The 22,145-nt window shown below is 48.7% G+C and overlaps 3 protein-coding genes across 4 annotated transcripts; 1 reads left to right on the top strand and 2 right to left on the bottom strand.

The window, feature by feature from the left end:
- Positions 1-982: 982 nt before the first annotated feature.
- Positions 983-2,640, bottom strand: LOC119812112 (diazepam-binding inhibitor-like 5). Its single transcript, XM_038326511.1, has 2 exons — positions 2,470-2,640; positions 983-1,391 (listed from the first exon to the last, which is right to left on the bottom strand). The coding sequence occupies exon 2, from the start codon at positions 1,343-1,345 to the stop codon at positions 1,082-1,084; it is 264 nt and encodes an 87-aa protein (XP_038182439.1). The 5' UTR covers positions 1,346-1,391; positions 2,470-2,640; the 3' UTR covers positions 983-1,081.
- Positions 2,125-9,201, top strand: Gemin4 (gem nuclear organelle associated protein 4). The gene is made up of 2 exons (XM_038326510.1): positions 2,125-2,195; positions 5,857-9,201. Exons 1-2 carry the CDS (start codon positions 2,186-2,188, stop codon positions 9,021-9,023), a joined length of 3,177 nt encoding a protein of 1,058 aa, XP_038182438.1. The 5' UTR covers positions 2,125-2,185; the 3' UTR covers positions 9,024-9,201.
- A 1,235-nt stretch (positions 9,202-10,436) lies between these two features.
- Tlcd3a (TLC domain containing 3A) lies at positions 10,437-17,661 on the bottom strand. 2 transcript variants are annotated; one of them, XM_038327863.1, is made up of 5 exons: positions 17,479-17,661; positions 17,125-17,208; positions 14,460-14,661; positions 12,635-12,730; positions 10,437-11,972 (listed from the first exon to the last, which is right to left on the bottom strand). In XM_038327863.1, the coding sequence occupies exons 1-5, from the start codon at positions 17,598-17,600 to the stop codon at positions 11,703-11,705; spliced, it is 774 nt and encodes a 257-aa protein (XP_038183791.1). In that variant the 5' UTR covers positions 17,601-17,661; the 3' UTR covers positions 10,437-11,702. The 2 variants fall into 2 exon arrangements, with proteins under 2 accessions (XP_038183791.1, XP_038183792.1); XM_038327864.1 differs by lacking the exons at positions 10,437-11,972; positions 14,460-14,661 and having other exon boundaries at positions 12,673-12,730.
- Positions 17,662-22,145: the final 4,484 nt, after the last annotated feature.

The raw sequence follows: 22,145 nt of genomic DNA on the forward strand, positions 1-22,145 counted from the left end.
AGACCAGCCAGGCCCTATTCCAAAAACCAGAATAATCAAAACAGAACAACACACACACACACACCCAAAACACCTTAAGAAATTTGCTGTTACGTGAATAGATTTGCCAGGCAGTGACTGTATCTCAGAAGACAAGTTTTAAAGAAAAGTGTTGGAAAATGCCATGCTACTGTAGAGTCCTTTAAGAACTCTATTTAGGCTGGGCAGTGGTGGCGCACACCTTTAGTCCTAGCACTTGGGAGACAGAGGCAGGCGGATCTCTGAGTTCGAGGCCAGCCTGGTCTACAAGAGGTAGTGCCAGGACAGGCTCCAAAGCCACAGAGAAACCCTGTCTTGAAAAACCAAAAAAAACTCTATTTAGCCCTTCATATGCGAGCTTCCAGGCACCGTGGTAGCATAAATGTCTCTGAAATGATTGACAAAGATCCACACGTGCCTATATATATGTCCAGCAGGACCCCAAGCAGAAACCTAGGTTAAGAACAGCAATCCTAAGAACATTTAGGTTGCTAAGCATCCAATGAGTCTTGTGGAGCCTAAGATCCTGAAACCATCTTGCTCCACTGTCCCTCAACTGCTAGGTTGTGATGCATGAGCTACTTTCATCACTGTGTCACTGAAGTTTGAGTTCCATCAAAATCTAACTTTACTGGGCCTATGTTTGAGATGAGCACTTTTCTGTTTTAGTCTTTAGAAGACAGAGCCCCTTTCTCCTCTGTATTGTTACATATCCAAGGTCCTGCCTCCACTTCCAGCCGTGGTCATCTTCATGGCATGACGCACCCCACCCATCCCCACTTCTGTTGGCTATGCATCCACATAGGTAGGATGGGTATTGGTGCCAGTCAGACCACACAGAGCCAGATTAAAGGAGTTTTACCCAGCAGAGATGCTTTTACCCCTTTCCAGACCCCTCACAGAGTTTCTTTTTTGCAACAGACTCCACTCTCATGCGGTTAAGGTGATTTATTGATGTCTCCGCTAACCTTGCTACCCTTTCAGTGTGTTCCAGCCGTCAGAACTCTTAAGCCCATTCCCTACTAGTGAAGCCATGCGACTTCCTTGTGTTGGCAACATGTCCTTAACCACACTCGTTTTTCTTCAGCTCCTCCACTTTGGCAATATAGATCCTCATGGCATCCAACTTGGACATCCCTTTGTTCACATTCCACGCCTCCCATTTGGCCTTTGCTCTCACATCTGTGGCTGGAGGGACAGGGATGTTACAGTCGCCCTGGGTGGCCTGTTTGTAGAAGCTGTACACCAGCAGTTTCTCCTGATCACTCACGGGACCCTTCAGCTGCTTGAGGGAAGCGCAGGCCATTTCAAACTCCACTTGGCTCATTGGCACACCAGAGGCTGAGCCTCTCTGTTCTGAGTGATACCTGGTACTAGAAGAGAGTTGGAAATAAGCAAAGCAGGTGATTGATTATTAGACCTTGGAAAGAAAGGGCAAAGTGATAATGTGTGTGTTTGATAAAGTACAAGTTGCAGCCCAGGAATCCATTCTATTGGCCCTATCCCACAGTGCTTTTTCCAGTGTGAGTGCTCTTCAAAGTTACAAAGGCGCCTATGAAAAAGCTGCAGAGAAACCCTGTCTCGAAGAACAAAAAAAAAAAAAAAAAAAAAAAAAAAAGGCGCCTATGAGCCATGAAAATTGACGTTGCTATTGCCTATAGAAGACAGTGCAGCATGAAAAGCATTTGGGTATTTGTGCGTGTCTCAGAGGCTGGACAGGGAGGGGTGAGCCCTGTGGATCCACTGCTGGTTAGCGGGCAGCTCGGGGAAAGGCCATTCCGTAGGGATGAATTATGGGCGGGAGCTGCCCGGGGTTCCTGGGTGAAGGTGAGAGGTCTGGACTAAGGAATTGGACCTCCTGGCCTCAAGAGAACAGATTCCACCAGTAGCCTGCCTATGGTACCTGAGGGTAGACGGCTGGGAAGCCTGGGGCCGAAAGGGGGCGCTGTGGGTTTGGGCGGCCCGGACGCCGCGAGTTCGTTGAGGAGGAGTACGGAGGGCGCGTGCGCACGGAGCGGCAGCCGGTCAGCGGAGTGCCGCTCGGAAGCCCAGACGCGCTGTGGGCGGGGCCTGTGACGCGCCTGTAGCCCCGCCCTTTGTGCCGTGGCGCGCGTTCGCGGTCTCGGAGTGGGAGGGACGGTCTAGTCCCGCCGCCAGCTTCGCCGCCATGGACCTAGGTGGGTTCGCGTTTCCCTACTCCGGCCCTCGGGCCGCGCCCCGCAAAGCACGTCCCGGGTGGGCCGAGGCCCTGCGCTCCTCCAGTGGCGCTCTTCAGAGCCCGCTTTGGAGACAGAGGGTCTGAGGAGTCTTTGGAGTCCCGCTGCCGCGAGGCCGGCCTCCAGCCCGCAACCCCGCCTGGTTTTGGTCCTCCGTCCCTCGTGGTCTCTTCCCACTGGAAAACAGCGAGCGAATGTAGCCTTGGCGCCCCTGAAAGTGCACAGGACTACTTACTGCACGTGTTTCGGAAATGCTGGGCTGGGAGGGACGGACGTCCGGACCGTTCTTCCTTATTGGGTGACTGCCGAGTCAGTGAACAAGTTTCTTATCAGGTCTCCAGGTCCACACAGCAGAGATGCTGATACCTGTCTTCCTCCCAGAGGCTTGGAGTTTCATTTTAAGATCACGTGCATAACTGGCCTTGTGCACACCGGTGACCCGCAGCCCTCGCTTGCGCGCGGGTTTGCAAGCAGCTGAGGTGGCACTTTTGAATCTGAGTGCTGTTTGGAGTCTCCTGCCAGGCGAGGACTGGAAGGAGAGCGGTGTTGATAGAAATCTGTGGCCATCTGCCAAGCCTCCCCACCCTGCTAGGTGTACTCTTTAGAGGGTAAGATGGGGAGGCTGTCCTGGGAGGTACTCCAAGATTTGCAAATAATACGCTGTGGAGAAATGTCTTCGTCCCTAGCCAGCTCTTTAGTTTGGAATGGTAGTTTCGTGCCCCGCAGCTGTGAAGAGTTCTGCCATGGCTTGACTCCGCTGGTTCAGACAACCAGCACAAATTGTGTCTGGGCCTCGAGGTTCCCGCTCAAAAACAGGATAATCCTCAAGATGTTACTTTGATGACGAAATGATTTTATAGGTGTAAAGCTGGGTGTGGTGGCCTATGTCTTAACTGGCACTCTGGAGGCAGACACAGGAAGATCTCAAGAGTTCTAGGCCAGCCTGGTCTATATAGTTTCGAGCCAGTCCTGGCTACATAACAAGATCCTATCTCGGAAAAAAAAAAAATGTATGCCACCAAGCCCAGCCCAGTGCCTATTAGAGCAAGCAGTCACTTCCTAGCACCAGCTACTGATAAAGCCTTTCAGTCTCCCTAGCTATGAACCAAGCCTGCGACTTTGCTGGGCCGCAGGTACACAAGTGTCGGAAAGGTACATGTTTGGCGGCAGACATCTGTTCAGCCAAGCTGATAAATACAATAAAACTGAATTTACAGTCATAAGGGAATGGTGTTGGGGGAAGGCAGAACAACCTGAACCAGAAAGAACCCTGCCACAGCAACCTAGCTCGGAGCTCTGCCTACTACTGTGGAGGCCAAGGTGCCCTGCCTTCAGGCCTGGGTTAATAGGCGGGCTGATCCTTGACTTTTTTTTTTCTTTTTCTTTTTTGGGTGTGTGTGTGTGTGTAAATGGTTAGTGGCTAAGAGATTTGCTAGTTGCCTGGAGTCAATATTACCCCCCCCGGGGGGGGGGGTTGGGAAGGTTTGAGACAGGGTCACGATGTACCTTGGCTGGCCTCACAGAAATCTGCCTCCCTAGAGCTGGGATTAGAAGCATGGGCCACCACAACTGGCCACCAGAGTCAGTGTTTTCCCATGGCCAGTGAGGATGGGGGAGAGAGGTTCCTGGGAGCATGAGGGACTGATGGAAGGGTTGGGCATCTCTGGGCCCTGGGAATGGGTGGGGTTATCAGGAGCAGTGACCGTGACCTGTTAGTTGTTACACTCTTGCTGTAGTTTCTAGGCCAAATTACACACTTTGATAAAGACCTGTGTCCTTTTATTTCTGCACTGAAGGAGACAAAAGAGTGAGGAGACTGGCCCTGCCAACAATTGTGCCTTTAAAAGTCAGGCTCTTGGTAGTCTGATTATTGTTGAGATTTCTTTTATAACCCTTCCATTCTCCCACCCCTGAAAGATGTTTTCAGAAGGTAACAGTTCCAAATTATTTCCAAAAGTGTGATTAGTGTATGTGGTGTGTCATGTGATTTTCATGGTTATACCATGAAGATTGTAGTCTCACATATGCAAGACAGACTCGGTAATGTGTAAAGTCACGTTTTTGAATGACTGAGCTTGAATTTAAATCCACTGATTAAACTCCGATATTGCCTTCCTTTAAATGTATCAGTTCTTAGCTCAGTGAATGAATGACCACTTTCCTGGTTCCTGCCATAGAGCCAGAACCTTCGGTAGCTTGTCCTTTTTGACTGGAAGAAACCGCTGGGTGAACCTTTTCCCTGTAAGATCCAGAATGGTGGGACCCATTAACAGGAGTGTACTTAGGAAGAAGGAAGGCAGAGCAGGGGATACAGCTCAGTGGTAGAGCTTGCCTAGTATATATGCAAGGCTCTGGGCTCATAAACAAAGGCTCGACTGGGTGTGATGGCGTATGCCTTTAATCCCAGTGCATAGGAAGCAGAGGCAGGCAGATCTCTGAGTTCAAAGCCAGTAGGTTCATAGTGAGACCCTGTCTCAAACAGAAAAAGTAAAATTCCCCCCCACACACACAAAAGACTGCTCATCGTCCAGTGTTGGTCCTTCCGTCTGTGTCATCACATACAGAGCTCAGGTTTGGTTTTGTATTTATTACATTCTGTGTGTGTGTTTGTGGGTACCATCAGTGGAGGTCAGAAGACAGCTTCTAGGAGTTGGTTCTCTCTTGCTGAATTAGGCTTAGGGATCAAACTCAGGTCATCAGGCTTGGTGCAGATGGTCACTGAGTCATGTCACTGCTCTTTGTCAAGTCTTGTAATGCATACTTGGTGGCACTGTCCCCTCACCAGTCCGGCTTTCCTTGTCACTTTGCTGAGGGACCTTAGTCACTTCCTTGGTTTCCATCAACTTGTCTGTATTGGCACTGCCTATACTCACATCAGGCCTTTTCTCCTCAACTCGCTCCATTGCTGAAGGACATCGCTACATGTTCTGTCAGACTCCAAGTAACCAGAACTGAATCTTTCTCCCCTTTAAGTCTGTCCTGGGGGGCTGGAGAGAGCTCAGTGGTTAAGAACACGTAAGGGTCTTATAAAGGACTTGGAGTTTAGTGCCCAGCACCTGCACCAGGTGGCTCTCAATCACCTGTAACTCTAGCTCCAGAGAATTCATATAACTAAAATACTTAAAAAGACATTTAGAAGTCTGTTTTGAATCCCTCTGCCTGTTTTTAAATTTTTTTGGGGGGGGCATTATTTTTAATTTGTTTTTGTTGTTGTTTTGGGTTTTTTTTTTTTTTAGACAGGGTTTCTCTAGCTTTGGAGCCTGTCCTGGAACTAGCTCTTGTAGACCAGGCTGGCCTTGAACTCAGAGATCCGCCTGCCACTGCCTCCCGAGTACTGGGATTAAAGGTGTGCGCCACCACTGCCTGGTTCTCTCTGCCTGTTTTTAGTGGTATGATTGTCCTCCTAATTTCCAGGCTAGAGATCTTGGAAACTGGGTTTTATTCCTCAGTCAAGTTCTTAAGACTCCAGCCCTTCGGGAGCTCTTACTAACCGTGTCTTCTTCCTCTCCCATTGAAGTCAAGGTCGTCCTTAACCTTGATAATGATAGACAACCAGTGGCTGTTTCTCTTAGCCTCTGCTAAACTTCTGAAAACTTCATTAGTTCTTGGCTTCTCTGTGCAGGACCCGTGAATATTTGTGAGGAAATGACTATTCTGCATGGGGGCTTCTTGATGGCCGAGCAGCTCTTCCACCCCAAAGACCTGGTACAGCTGACAAAGTCTGACTGGGAACATGTAGGGCAGCCCATTGTGGAGGCCTTGAAGGAGATCTCCTCAGCCACAGCACATTCCCAGCCATTTGCCTGGAAGAAGAAAGCCCTGATCATCATCTGGGCAAAGGTTCTTCAGCCCTCCCCCGTCAGTCCTTCTGACACTGACACTCGGTGGCAGGAAGATGTGTTCTTCTCCGTGGGCAACATGATTCCTACCATCAACCACACAGTCCTTTTTGAGCTACTTAAGTCTCTGGAAGCTTCTGGGCTCTTCATTCAGCTCCTAATGGCCCTGCCTACCACCATCTGCCGCTCGGAACTACAGAACTTTCTGGAACACATGGCTATTGATACTTCTTCCAAGGATGTCGCCTTCTTCCTGGATGTCTGGTGGGAGATGATGAAGCACAAGGGTGACCAGCAGGACCCCTTGCTTTCCCAGTTCAGGACGATGGCCCATAAATACTTGCCGTCTTCAGATGAGTTTTCCCATCCTCCAAAGAGGTTTAAGTCTGACCCAGACGTAGGTCCCACCATGCCACTGTTGGCCATGCTGCTCAATGGGCTGAAACAAATCCAAAATAGAATTCTGTGCCTCGGCATGAAGTCTTGTGCACTAGCTAACTTGGCTGACATGCTGAATGTGTTTGCACTGATGGAGGATGACCCCCAGGAGGTATCTGCCACCATGTACCTGGACAAACTAGCCACAGTGATCTCTGTATGGAATTCGGACACGCAGAACCCATACCATCAACAGGCCCTGGCAGACAAGGTAAAGGAGGCAGAGCGGGACGTGAGCCTCACCTCACTGGCCAAACTCCCCAGTGAGACTGTTTTCATGGGGCTTGAGCTCATGCGCAACCTGCTGCAGGAGTGGGGTACAGAACTGCAAGACATGCTCAACAGCAGTCAGGGGACAAACTATGACATCTACCGCCTGTGTGACAGTCTGACTTCCTTCAGCCAGAACTTGAAGCACTACCTGGATACTGCCAGCATGTCCAAGGAGGAGAGGCAGGTGGTCTGTGAACTGGCTGAGTGTGTCAGGGACTTCCTGAGAAAAACCAGCAGAGTCCTGAATGACAAGGGCCTCGAGGACATCACTGCCGCCATTGCCATGGCCATCATTGAGCAGAAGATGGACCGACACATGGAAATGTGCTACATTTTTGCTTCTGAGAAGAAGTGGGCCTTTTCAGATGAGTGGATTGCCTGCCTGGGTAACAACAGGTCTCTCTTCAGGGAACCAGACCTGGTCTTGAGTCTGCTGGAAACAGTGATGGAAGTCATTAACTCTAAAAGGGTTATCCCCCAGTCTCAGATCAAGCAGGTGATCTGCTTGACCTTGGAATGTTATGCAGAACTCTCCCTACCAGACAAAAATAAAGTCCTTTCTGGCGTCCTGCATTGTTGGGGGCCAAAGGGCCTCTCAGACAAGTTGTCTGTTTACGTGGAGGGTTTTCAGGAAGACCTCAACACAACGTTTAACCAGCTCGTACAGAGCAGCTCTGAACAGGGTCTGGCCAAAGCAGTGACCTCCATGGCCCGCCTGGTGATCCTCTACCCAGAAGTAGTGGTGAAGAAGATGTGCAGCATAGCTGTGACCAATCTTGGCACGCACAGGTTCCTGGCTCAGATTCTCACTGCCTTCCCTGCGCTGAAGTTCACAGAAACACAGGGGCCAAAGCCACATACCAGTTTCATGGTGTCCTGCCTCAAAGAAACTGTCTGGACAAAGTTCTCTACACCCAAAGAAGAGAAGCAATTTCTGGAGCTGGTGAGCTGCCTGATGAACCCCGTGAAACCTCAGGGAATCCCAATTGCTGCTCTTCTGGAGCCTGATGAGGTGCTGAACGAGTTTGTCCTGCCCTTCTTGATGCTGGACATGGAGGAGGTAGGCCTGAGTCTGAAGCTCTTCATCCAGATCCTTGAAGCGAATGCAGGCTTGGAGGAGTATTGGCTGCAAACCTGTTCCCCATTTCCGCTGCTCTTCAGTTTGTGCCGACTCCTGGATAGCTTTAGCAAGTTCTGGCAGCTCCCCCGGGAGAAGCGCTGCCTCACTTTGGACAGCAAGGATCTTGTGATTCACATCCTGAAGCTCCTCTGTGAGATCGTGCTGGCCAATGCAGAGACCTTCTCCCCAGACACCTGGGCCAAGTCCCTGTCCTGGCTCTACCGCAAGTTAGACCAGCTAGACTGGACTGTGGGCCTGAGACTGAAGAACTTCTTTGAAGGACACTTCAAGTGTGAGGTGCCGGCAACCCTGTTTGAGATCTGTAAGCTCTCTGAGGCCCAGTGGACCTCTCGGGCCCATGAAGGGTATGGGCCTGGCACGGGGCTTCTCGCCTGGATGGAGTGCTGCTCCATCTCCAGCAGTGTCTCTGAAGAGATGCTCTCCCTCTTAGTGGTGGATGTGTGCAATCCCGAGGAGGTCAGATTATTTAGCAAGGGCTTTCTGGTGGCCCTGGTACAAGTCATGCCTTGGTGTAGTCCCCAGGAATGGCAGTACCTTCAGCAGCTGACAAGGAAGCTGTTGGAGAAACAGCTCCTTCATGTCCCTTATAGCCTAGAGTATATTCAGTTTGTTCCCCTGCTCAACCTGAGGCCCTTTGCCCAAGAGCTCCAACTCTCTGTTCTCTCCTTGAGAGTTTTCCAGTTTCTCTGCAGCCAGAGCTGTTGTAACTGGCTTCCCATTGACGGTTGGAGCCATGTGGTCAGACTCCTCTGTAGCAGTCTGACCAGTATCCTGGATGCAATCAGGCTGATGCAGTTGGAGGGCCCCTGGGCCCAGGGACAAAAGGGGGACCTGACTCAGGAAACCCTGTTTGTGTATACCCAGATGTTCTGTCATGTTCTGCATATCATGGCCATGCTCCCCCAGGAGGTCTGTGAGCCCCTGTACGTGCTGGCTTTGGAAATCCTTACCTGCTATGAAACCCTAAGCAAGACCAACCCTTCTGTCAGCTCCTTGCTCCAGAAGGTCGATGAGCAGCGCTTCCTAAAGTCTATAGCGAAGAACATTAGCCCCGAGGAGCGGCGCCAAACCTTGCTACAGAAGATCAACAACTTCTGACCTGTGGAGGGCAGAACAGATGCTATACCTCCAACATGGTGTTTCTGAAGGGCCCAGAGCTGAGAACAGACCTGACAGTTAGTGAGGATGTGCACACGATGAAAGGAACAGAGCACTGTGAAGAAAGGAGTTTCTTAGGGATTTGCCACATACTACAATAAAACTCTTTTGGGTTTCATCTTGTCTTGAGCCTTTCTCAGAAGTTTGGGCTTAAATATGCTCCAAAGTTAGGCTTAGGTAATCTTTAAGATCAAGTCAAGCCAGTGGGGCAGGTGTGGGAGTGCACACCTGAAACGTCAGCCTTTGAGAGGCTGAGGGTGGCAGCCTGGACAGCATAGTAAGATCTGAAAGTTTAAAAAAGTCCAGCTGGGGAGGAACATGTTTGTAACTGAAATTCTCCACCTAGATTTGGCAGTAAGCCCAAAGGTGGAGCCACCTAGTAGAAAAAAAAAAAATACAAGGTTCTATGTTCTTTTCACTGAGACCTCTCAGAGTCTTTTCAGCTAGGCTTGGTAACAGCACACTCCTATAATCCCAGCATTTGGGTGGCTGAAGTAGAAGGATCTTAAGTTCAAGGCCAGCCTGGTATGCTAGTAAGCATTTTAGTATTTCATCTTTTTTCCCCCCGAGGTTTTCTCAAAAAAAAAAAAAAAAAAAAAAAAAGGCCCATGTAGAAAGGGGCTCATTCGGCACTTGTTCTAACTTATGTGCCAGAGAGGCCTGTACCTTTGTGAGAGGATCTAACCAAGAAACACTGTTAAGGGTTAGCTACCCATTCAGCACACCCAGAAGGTGAACAGCTGATACCCTGGAGGTGGGGGTGTAATTACCTCTGCCTGGAGAGGCGCCTTGGTTTTGATGAATGAATGGCAGAGGTAACAATGCATGCAGAAGCATAAAAAAGAGTTTCTAGGATGGTATTGCACAACTCTTAAGAACTGGTTAGGGAGGTATCATTTAGGGGGATGAGAGAAAAGGTCCCATCACGTCCTGCATATCCACACCCTCATTTTAAATGGCTTACTATTTTTCTCCCACCTAAAGTAAACTGTTCTGTGGTCAACAGGCAGGCTTCCGCTCTCCCAACTCCTAATTGGAATTCACCAGGGGAAGAAGTTACAAGTGAACACTGAGCTTGAACTCTGGGCACGCTCTGTGGATCCTTTGGTACCTTGAACCAACATGTTGGACTGAGGTATGAGTAAGGCCTGCCTGGAAGTCAGTCACATTCCAGGATTAGACTAGGAAGTTCCCCACACAGCAGTCAGTCTGGCTGGATCTCAGGATGCTGGAGGACGCCAGTGCCAGTACACTTAACAATAAACAGAATTTAGTGCAATTTAATCACCACATGGATGACTTATGGATACACTGACAGTAAACAAAACACAAAATAGCATTTTTATGGTTTTTTAAGTGGCACCTATTAACAACTGAAACTCAAAATTTGAGACATCATCATCCAGTCCTTTAAAAGTCCATGGACAGTGAATTACAAGGCACTTGTAGTGTTTTTGCTGCCACTTGGAAGAGGCAGCAGGTCCTCTCATACCCAGCCTGTGGCGAGGGATGATCCTGCTCTACACGGCTACCACATTGGTCCACAGAACATGTTCTGGCCAGCTTGGCTGCCCCCGTGTTCTCTAGTCTTCTGTGGCTGAATGGCTGCACATTCAACACAGAAATGGGTCTCTTCAGGAAGCGCTAGAACACTGGCCTGGCTGAGACCTCAAGGGTTGGAGTGGACATCTCTATCAGCTTTGAATTAAAAAGGCAGTGTCAGAGTGGGATGATCCAGTAATCCACTACAGAAGCCATCACTTTACTTTGTCCCTGGAGTTTTAGGCCAGCTTTCTACGTGGGCACAGAAAACTGGGTATGAGAGGTTGTGCGAAGAAAGGAATGGTGTTGCTGAGTGCTTGCAACAAGCTCCCAAGTTTGTGCTACTGTCTTTATACCAGGTCAGCCAGCAGAGCTGCGGGCCTCTGCTGGCCTCCTGACCTACTCAAGTGCTTCAGGTTCTCAGCCCTGCTTCTTGCCCATTGGCAGCGAGCCCTTCTAACTGGAAGTCAGTAGGATGAGAATTCATTGTTGATATACCGATGAGAGGACCAGGGCTGTCTAGTAAACAGAAGACTACACACCCACAATGGTTTTCCTAGTGTTGGAAAAAAAATGACACTTTCAAGAACCAAGCTGTCACTTGCTTTTGGCCCAGTATTATGGATGTTGCCCTGAGTGAGGATAGCGGTGCTTCACCTCCCAGAGCTCTTACCATAGGCCCAAGGAAGGCTCCTCAGGCTTGCATTAAAACTACTTTGCTGCAGTGGAGGTTTGACAGGATCCAAGTTACCGCTGGGGGGAGGGGGAGTGCTTTTGCAAAAGGAGCAGGTTTAAGGGGAAGGTACTGGGGATTCTTAAAAAGAAAACCTCAAAAAAATAAAAAAAGAAAGAAAAGGAAAGAGAAAGAAAAAGAAAGAAAGAAGAAAGAAAGAAAGAAAGGAAGGAAGAAAGAAAGAAAGAAAGAAAGAAAGAAAGAAAGAAAGAAAGAAGAAAGAAATCCTCAAATCCAGAGGCTCATCAATATCCAGAAGGCAGAAGCTCCCCCAGGCACAATTTGGTCCTTGGAATACTGAGTAGAGGCAGCAGCTAGTGTAAGAGCCTGGCTCCTGAGAGTAATTAACCATCCTTTTTGGCTTTGGCAGTGTCAAAGAGCCGGGCTGCCTTCCTGCACAGCAGTGAGAACCAGTAGAGCTGGGGAGAGATGAGGACGGCATTGGCCACGTTGCAGTGTAAAGGGATATTAAATGGTACTCGGAGCAGGCTTATTCCTTTGTGTTGGGCATAGGACCAGTACATGAAGGGGAAAAGAAGGATCCGGCAGAACAGAAAGGTGGTCAGCGTGAGGATTCCGTTGACCTTGTAAAGGAGGGTATGCTGCTGCTTTAGCTGCGAGAGAAAAACAAGGAGAATGCAAGGTCACCAGGAGTATGGGTCATCAGGCATGGAACCCAGCCTCACCACAGTCAAGCAGGTTCTTGCACTAGTCAAGACCCATGGTGCTAAATTGCTGGGCACTTGGACACACAAAAGCAGGTATACAGGCCCATGCATGTGCTTGTGGAGGCCAGACGTTGGGTGCCATCCCCTCACTCTCTGGGGATAGGGTCTCTTACTAAACCCAGAGCTCACCCTTTCAGCCAGGCTGCGCACACAGCCCTGCCGGCTTTTACAAGAACCAAGCTGTCACTTGCTTCTGGCTTGGTATTTTGGATGTTGCCCTGAGTGGGTGGAGGGGGATAACACTGCTTCGGTGCAGCAAGCTGTCTTGCCCACTGAGCTGTCAGTCACCATTTATAGCTTTGTAATTTTACCAAAAGTGATGCTGGATTTGACCTAAGCTTATATACCCTTATAGGTGTATAAAAACAAGTGATTAAATTGTAGCCAGCTGTCTGTGTAACTCAGGTCAGATCAAGTCTCATGCGCCTGGTTTGGATGAGGACATAACGTGTCAAAGGGTCTCCTCTCCTAGCACTGAGATCTCTCCAGGGCAGTGCAGGGTCTCTCCCCCGCCCCCCGCCTCACATCTGCTGTTCACTCCTACGCACCTGAATCAGAACTCTGCCCAACGACACAAATGGAGTGCTCAGTTCTGCTGTGAAGATGCAGCCGACAAAGAAGTCTCCAAGTTCTCCCCTGAGCTTCTGCAGAGAGAAGAAAAGGGACTGAGAGGTGCAGGTTAAGAAAGCACCGGAAGGAAAATCCTAACTAAGGCTCCAGGGAAAAGAGAACCATGAGACCCTGAAGGGAGAAAGCTGTTAACAGGCAAGTGGCCATCCAGTTAGTATCCTGTTGCTTCCCTGGCAATCACTTGGAGAGGATCCAAAGACAAAGGCAGACAGGCTCGCTGAGTCCTGCAGCAGGCTTCATCTGATTTTAGCGATAACAGGGAGGAACTCAGTAGCCTGCTTCTGTGTGTCAAAGGCACTGGGCTTATTCAGCACAACGAAGTATGTGCTGGAAGGCAAAGTCCTTACCAAATGGAATACCTTTTTTTCTTCCTAAAGTAGCAGCCTATCTGATAGAACAACCTGCTCAATAGCACTGGGCTAAGAAGACTTGGAGCAAAAGAGATGGCTCAGCTGGTAAAGACAATGGCCTATAAGCCTCACGACTTAAGTCTGACCCCCATACCACCAATTGGACCCATATGGTACAAGGAGAGAACTGGCTCTTCCAGGTTGTCCCTTGACCACCCTTGTGCCAATACATAGACATGCAAAATAAATAAGAAAATAGAATGCTGGATGTGGTAGTGCATGCTTTTAACCTCAGCACTCAAGAGACAGGAAGATTGCTACACATTTGAGAACAGCCTGGTCTGCATAGTGAGACCCTGTCTCAAAATTAAACAGGGCTAAGCCGGGCGGTGGTGGCGCACGCCTTTAATCCCAGCACTCGGGAGGCAGAGGCAGGCGGATCTCTGTGAGTTGGAGGCCAGCCTGGTCTACAAGAGCTAGTTCCAGGACAGGCTCTAAAAAAGCTGCAGAGAAACCCTGTCTCAAAAAAAAAAAAAAAAAAAAAAAAAAAAAAAAAGAAAAAAAAAAGGAAAAAAAAAAAAAACCAGATAGGGCTGGACAGATGGCTCATGGTTAAGAGCACTTGCTACTCTTCCAGGGAACAAGTTTGGTTACCAGCACCCATGGCAGGCAATTCAGAACTAATTGGATTTCTAGCCACTTCTGACCTCCACAGGTACTTGTACATTCACTTAAATAAAATAAAGCAAGTAATCTCTAAAAGAAATAATGTTGAAGCCTATTGGTAGTGCAGGCCCATGATTCCAGCTACATGGGGGAAGACTACAAGTCCAAGGCCAAGCTGAGCAACTTCAACTGTCTCAAAACATTAAAGAGAGAGCTGGGGGTAGGATGAGGGGTAGACTCTTTCCTAGCATGAGTGAGGCGCTAGTTTAATTACTTGTACTAAAAACAAATAAAAAACAAACCTGAAAACAGCTCAGGGGTTAAGAGCACTGACTGCCCTTCAAGAGGACCCAGGTTTAATTCTCATCACCTATATGGTGGCTCAAACCATCAATAACTCCAGTTCCAGGGAATCAACAGTTCTGGCCTCTGCAGCCTCCAGACAAGTAAGTAGTACACAGACATACATGCAGGCAAAACACCCATACATATACAATAGAAACAAATCTTAAAAACTAACAGTGGTGGCCAGGAGTCAAACATTTCAGGTGGTATGGTTTTCCTCCACCACTTGCATGGAAGACTGAACCCGATGAAGTAATTAATTAGCAGGAGGGCCAGCATAGTACAAAAGGGAAGAAAGGCTCCCCAGCTCCTAAGGAGTGACCAAGGCACCCGGCTCAGTGACAGAATGGCTGACTGAAGCTGCTGTCCTGGGAGGCCATACCTGTGAAACAGGTACAAGGACAAACAGGATGACCGCATGATGTGTGACCATTAGGCGGTTTTCAATCAGGAAGTTGCGGAAAATGGTGGCACGTCTGAGTTTCTGGTCTCTGGTTCGGCACCATTCGCAGAGGTACATGGCATAGCAGTCGTAGATCATGTATGGGATGAGAAACCAGACATACTCTCTGGCAAGCCAGTGCCTAAAAGAAAGCACAGGGAGAGAGAATAGCCACGGATATGGGTACAGCACAAAGCCAGTCTCCTCTCTAGCACTCTTCTCAATCAGCCATTACTTTGGACAGTTCACAGTGAAGAGGGTGGGACAGTTAAGGAGGGGGTCTCTAAATTACAAAGCAAATTTGTGAGGGTCGAGAGTAAAAGCAGGAATCCTTTCTGCCTGTATATACATGTAGTTTACTGTAACCAGTTGCCTGGATCAGCTCCTTATCTACAGCAGACTTCAAGCATTTTGATAGAAACTGGCTTTGATGGAGATAAACTTCCAAATGATTCAGCAGCTCCACCAAGGAACAGGTTTGGAAGGCGTTTTAAATCGCAAGTCCAACCTTTCCAGTTTAACTCCTCAGTTGCTCAACAGCTGGAGTTTCAGAGTTCTCGATCTACACATTTTCTCTTGCTTCTCTACGCCCCACTGTAGAGTTCGTAAGAAGCACCCGGCCATGTTATTTCCTCACCTATGGTTAACCCTGAGTTCCATTCATTCTTAAAAGGATGCCTGGGACCAGCTGGATGGCCTAGTGGGTTAATATGCCTGATGACCCCCGAGGTCAATCTCTAGGACCCACATGGTGGAAGGAGAGAATCAATTCCTGCAAGTTGTCTGACCTCCACAAGTAAATGGTTTGCACGTACACACTAAATGTATAAATTTTACCTAATTTTTTAAAAATGTGTGTCTAGAAATGGGCTTGGACTGCAAGGACCACATTAAAGCAACTAAATACCAAGAGAGGCCAAGCCAAAAGATGTTCATTTCCTCGACTGATTTGGAACATATATGTGTTCCCATTAATTTGCCAAGTGTGAGTGAAACATTTGCTAAGCCAAAATGATGGTCTGTTACTGTTCTAGCATACACAGGAGGACCTATGCCTGTACTTGCCAACATCACACAGAAACTTAAAGAAATATTTAAAGTAGAATCTGTCCTATGCTAGAGAAGATTAGATTCGCATAGTACATTTTTAAGAGGAAACGCACTGTACAGTTCCCAGACTACCTAACCATCAGGCTACCTGCAGTATTTGTGAAGCACTCTGTTCCCCAGAGAGTCTAAATCCATGTCTAGGATCCAGTCTGTACTTTTCACCTTGTCTCGGGTGACTTCCCAAGGAGCCAGTCCACTAAACAGCAGAACCAGGAATCTAGGGAGGGTGCCATGTGAGAGTCTATTCCTGAACTAGCTCCACACTTATCACAACATGGCTCAGTTAAAAAAGAGTGGAATAAAGGCAAGTAAAGAGTAATGGCACATATACTACACTTGTGGGCAAACTAATTAGCCAGCTTCTATCTGGGCCCAAATATCCAAGATCTATTCTATTGCCCATCAATGGACTCATTGCTTCTTAGAGCCATTTCAAGTAAAAATAACTACCAAGAGCAGGCGTGGTGGCCCACACCTTTAATCCCAGCACTGAGGAGGCAGAGGCAGGCAGATCTCGGTGAGTTTGAGGCCAATCCAAACTACAGAATGAGACCGTGTCTCAAAAGGAAGAAGAGACATTGAGAGGACAAACGGAAAATGGTGACAGCACGATCAATCCCAAGTAAGATCCCAGGCCACCATGAGAGAGTTTTGTTCTCTCTGGTTCCTCTTCCAGCAGGGAAACAGGACACTGCAGGGTGGAAAATCAGGAAAAGCTACCTAACTTTCTCTGGACGCCTGCCTGTCCTTTAAACTTCTCTGGAAGAAAAAGAGTGGTTCAAAGAGCCAAGTGGGAAGATAAATAAATAAATAAAAACATCTTGGTGTGGTGGCACACATCTGTCATTCTGCCCTTGGGAGACAGATGGAGGAGGATTGCCACATGTTCCAAGCTAGTCGGGTCTACAGATAATGCAGAAGCACTGCCACTACTATGTTTAAACAGGATAGCCCACTCCAGTCTTAATTTGTCTCACTGAAGCGCCATAGAAGCCCATTTTTCTGGCCTGACTTTGAGCACAAATGTGTCAGTTTTCTGAAAGCACCAGAAACCGCTTCATTATCTTGAGCAAAGGAAAAGCAAGAGCAGCATCTGCAGGGAATGTGAGGGTGGACTTAGGCTGCCAATAGAAGGGGTTGGCTACAGTTACTGCTACTCTCTCTGCTAAGAATGTTCCAGAGAGAGAACCCAGTGAAAGCATTTAAACGAACCAAAAGCCATACTCCTCCTTATAAAGAGGGACCGTAGGACCACACTGTCCTCTAACGCGACAGTCTTCAGTCAGGCCCAGTCTCTTGTTCTCTAGCGTTTTTCCACACTCCCCTCGCTTCCCCTAAGCTGGAATGATGGAAGCAGTGAGAGGAGGTCACTAATTAGGGTGCACAGGTTTTTCCACCAGGCAGTCAAGTGCCTGTGAGCCACTAAAATGTGAAAATGCTTAGGAGGGGGTCCACAGCCCGGGTATTTATGCTTCCACCTAAGATGAGGCTTTACCTGTCTGAAACCACGTTGCTGCAGGAGCAGATGATGGTGAGCCCCGCCCCGGTGGCCAGCACTGCCTGCACGGAGGACACCAGCCTGAGGTGGGGCAGAAAAGAGAAAGCAAAGAAAGCGTTCTTACTCCAGGACTGCGGACAGCACAAAGCCCCACTCTCCAACCTGCCTCTCCCGGGCGGCCATGGCGTCGCGATGCCCCGAGCAGGAGCAGCAGGCGGGGAGAAGCACACGCCCTTCCCGACCAGGCCCGCCCCACATCGAGGGGCGCTTCCCGTCGCCCCCTTTCCGCCCTACGCAGGCCTGGAGCGGAGGGCAGCGCCCCGCCAGAGAGGGTGGCCCGGCCCGCAGTACCTGGTGCCGACCGTCAGGCAGTCGTCGTCCGTCCATCCCGGCCGCGAGCGGCGCAGCGCCCAGGTGCTGAGCGCGAAGAGCCCCGGGAAGAAGAGGGCGCCACTGGCCAGCGTCAGCAGCATGGGTGCGGGTGCGGATGCGGCGGCTCGCTGCGCAGCGTGCTCGGAGCTGGCGGCTCGGCGGTTCGGCCCGCTCTCCCTATTTCTAACCTCCGCCGGCCCCGCCCGGCCGCCGCCACCCGGGCCCCGCCAGCACTGGCCGCCAGCCCGCGGCGCTTCCCCGCGTGACCAGCGCGCCGGCCGCGATAGGCGCGGGCAGGAGCTGGGGCGGGGTCTCGCCGCGAGGCTGCCCGGTCCCCTCTCTGTCACCGCGGGCGCGTGCAGGGACCTCCCTGCAGGACGTGCACCCGGGCGCGATGCGCGCCACGGAGCCCACGTCTCTGGCCGGAGGATCGGACGGGTTGTGGCTGTCTGCCCTCATCCACCGAGCATCGTCGCTTCCGAAGGGAGTCCTAAATGGCCTTCCTGCCCATCAGGGAGTGGCTTCTCGGGAATCGCCAAGAAGGCTTGAAAGCTTGCGTTCCCTCCTTCACTAGTTGTGGTACTAGTAGACCTCTTGGCTTTGGGTCCAGATACTACGCGAATCTCGGCAACTGTGCTGAGGATGACAGCTGTGCCCTTTATTTTAACAGTTCTTGGGCCCGATGATTCCACTTTCGCTTAGCATCTTGGAACTCTCTGGACAGTCCAGTCGTTTTAGTATCGCCGAAACGACTCTCTCTTAGGAGAGACTGCTTTGGTTTGTAACTTCTAACTTAAATGTGGGAATATGTGGGAAGGAGGGGGTAAGAAGGTGGGTGTTATGATTCATTAATGCCCAGGACAATCGGAAGGTACTATGGGTCTCTTCAAGTCACCAGCATCAAAACTGCTCTCCAAAGTCTCGTTAGAGAGATTTGGCAGGAACAGCTGAGCTCGGCCTCTCTCAGCTGGGCCACGATTTCCTCAATTGTGGAATGAGGAGGAAGCTAGATACAAACCCTTCAAGGCTTTTCCAACGCTTTTGATCCCGGGATCTCTATAAAATAAATAGCAGATGATATTAATAAATAGATGCCAATAAATTAACATTAAGTTAATGGCGTAGAAATACAGCGAACATAGCTTTTGCTTGTTTCAATTTGTATGTAATTGATTACTGAGTCTGAGATTTTCTTAACTTTAAAGGTAATTTCCCTAGCCGGGCAGTGGTGGCACACTCGGGAGTCTGAAACAGGCGAATCTCTGTGAGTTCAAAGCCAGCCTGGTCTACAAGAGCTAGTTTCCAGGACAGGCTCCAAAAGCTATGTATCGAACTCCCCGCTCCCCCAAAAGGTAATGTCCCTTTTTACTATTACTTTTACTATTTTTTTAACTATTGCTAGGCCGTGATCATTTGGGAGAAGACAACTCTTCATATCTCCCTACATGTTGCTAATGCAAATTTAGTTGGTATTAAAGTAACAAAGCTCAAAGGGAATTGGGAGTTTTGTCCACTTAGGGCAAGCTGCATCTCTGCTTCCCCAGTGTACAGCTAACATAAATGGTAAATAAAAAGGACTCCAGTTTGGTACCAGGGTGTCTCACAAATAAGACTCTCATGTGAACAAAGAACATCCACCTGTGAACTTTCCATTCTCTATGGAAAGCATCTTTGTGCATCCCACTTTCTATACCCTATCCATGCATCCTGCTCACCTCCGCTCGCCGGGTGACGAGTGGCTCTAAGTCCTCCCTGCCTTGGCTAGGATAGGTGAGCACAAGTAACAAGTATGCTAGCAATGTCCAGTGGTCAGGACGGTGACCACAGGAGGCTGGCCACTAAACCCTTAGCATGCCTTCCTGAAATGAATACAAAACAACAGGTGTTTCATATGTAGAAATAGGAGAAAAATAAGTTTTCAACATTGTGCCCACAGAAGCCACCACAATGTTTAGATTGATTTGGTCTAGAGCGAACAGGCATTGTTTTGAACTTGACTTTCCAGTAATCAAACTCCTGTGAGAAATGATAAAGCTGAACCAAAAGCACCAAGCACTAAGGGAAGGGGAGGAGGGGGCACCAAAGTATAAATAAACAAATAGATCTAAAATGCTGTTCATCCTTCAAAGGCTGCTTCCCGTGTTGTGTATCTAAACCCAGAGTCTTGCACTTGTCGGGCGGGCGTATGCTCCACCACCAAGCTACACTCCCAGCCGACTTCAAGCCTTGCTAGACATCTCCTCCACAAAGGTTTCTGTTTCCTTCCAGGCAGATTTATAAATTCATTTTCTAATAGGCTTTTCTTTCCCCTTAGACAAGGTCTCTCTAAAATGTAGCCCTGGCTAGCCTGGCACTCTCTATGTAGACCAGGCTGGACTCGCACCCAAGAGATCTACCTGCCTCTGCCTCCCCAGAGCTGTCTCTGTATTTCATTGCCCAAATTAAGCTTGGCACCTTCAAGGGTTCCACGAATGATATTTTAAACTGTATGTTGATAACTATACTGTATGCCAGGCACCACATCAAACACTTTGCATGTGTTAATTAAATCCTCAAACCTGTTGCTGTGTGAGAGAGCGGAGGGGAAGGGAGAGTCAGGCCAGAGCAATTTAAAAATTACTTCTGGTCACATTGCTGGCAGCAGAATTGGGATTGAGTTTAGTACTTTCTACCTTCAAGGTCAACGTGCTTAATGACTATTTGCTTTCAACCTTGATAATGAAGAGTAATATCCTTTCTCAATATGCTCTCAGAGTAAAAGCTATGTAACTACTGTTTCTCATTGTTTACTTGCAAGTTTAAGCGTGGGATACAGAGTTTATGGACTCAAATGCTACTTTTTAAAAATGTGCAAATGTGTAGTGTACCCACATAATACATAGGCGCAGCCAGAGGAAGTACAAAGTCCTGCTCTGTCACTGTCTGCCATATTCCTTTGAGACAGGATCTCTCATTGAACCTGGAGTGAGGCTGGCTGCCAGCAAGTCCTGTAATCCTCCTGGCTTGCTGTGTGGGCGCTGGGGATTCGAACTCAGGTCATCATGCTTGCACAGCAAGCACTCTCAGCCCCTGCGCTTTTCCCCCAGCCCTCATATTACTGTTAACAGCAAAGGTAAGAATATGATTAATTACTTTTCCTACACAAAGAAACCTCAGTGTGGATGGGAAGCTGACTTGCCACCTGTGAAATGGAAGGGGCTCCACTTAAAACCTGGACCTCCTGACTTGAGTTCCAGGGTTATTTCAACAGCTTCACACCGCTGTGGTAGGGTTCCTGAAGTTTACAATCTGCTGCTTGTATGGGTTTCCAGAATGAAATTAGGGTCAGATGTGATGGTACACGCTTGTAATCCTAGCACTTGGGAGACTGAGGCAGAAGGATTGCAGTAAGTCTGAGACAAGACTGAGATACATAGCAAGTTCCAGGTGAACTGGGGCCATAGAACAAGACTGTTTCAAAAAAAAAAAAAAAAAAAAAAAAAAAAAAAAAAAAAAAGCAAGTCTGAAACTCAGAGGCTAGATGCTAGGTTAAGACTCCTTTATCAGTTCAGAGTCTCACGGCAGTTGGGGAGACAGCTGGGTAGAGTGTAAAGCACTTGTTGCATAATTCTAAGGACCTGAATTCCACCCTCAGAGCCCCTGGTCAAACATCAACTAGGCAGGTGGTGAGCTTGAAGCCCAGCTCCAGAGAGGCGGGGCAATCAGAGAGGCCTGGACCAATGAGAAAATCTGTCTTAAAAAACGCAAGCTGAAAGGCCTCCACAGACAGACAGACAGACAGACAGACAGACAGACAGACAGACAGAGACACACACAGTCTCCCTCTTTGAACAGGAAATTCATAAAGATCTAGTTTGGAAGGGCTGTGTGAGGAGTCTATCAGGGAAGTATATGGTCTTCCATTTCAGATTTTCTATCCCATTCCTTAGGCTGCTAGTTAGGAGACAGGATACAGAAACTCTCCCCACTCTCCCCATGACTGCTTCCCAGATATAAACTGAAAATATCTGCTTCCTCGTGAAATGTTTGTGAATTCCCAGGCGACTACCGTATATGTGCTGTGTGGGCTACTCCCCTTCATCAAAGAGATCAGCTTCCTGTCCAGGAAAATGTTCCTACAAGGAAACAGTTGAGATACACACACAAACACCTTTACTTTGAACTCCAGAACGAGAACTTGGAGATCTCATCCATACATATGCTTTTGTTGTTGTTTTGTTTTGTAGCCCTGGCTGTCTTGGAACTCACTCTGTAGACCTAGGTGGCCTGGAACTCACAGAGATCTGCCTGCCTTTGCCTCCCGAGTGCTGGGATTAAAAGCCTGCACCACCCCTGTCTTCATATTAGCCTTTTAAAACCCTAATAGAGAACATGGAATCTTGAAGTCAGTTATAGATGGAATCTTGAAGTCAGTTAGTTATAGATGGAATCTTGAAGTCAGTTACTTTGTTTGGGGCCACATTTCTTTGTTACTTAGGGACTGGTGAAACGGAGAAAGTGTAGGAAGGAGGACCAGAAGATGAACTGATGGGAAGAAGCCAGGAGATAAAGGAACAGGAAGACGATCAAGAGAGACCAAGTTGGGCTGGAGAGATGGCTCAGTGGTTAAGAGCACACACTGCTCCTGCAGAAGACATGAGGTCAGT

This window comes from Arvicola amphibius, chromosome 4 (assembly GCF_903992535.2).
Source record: "Arvicola amphibius chromosome 4, mArvAmp1.2, whole genome shotgun sequence".
Taxonomy (NCBI): Eukaryota; Metazoa; Chordata; class Mammalia; order Rodentia; family Cricetidae; genus Arvicola; species Arvicola amphibius.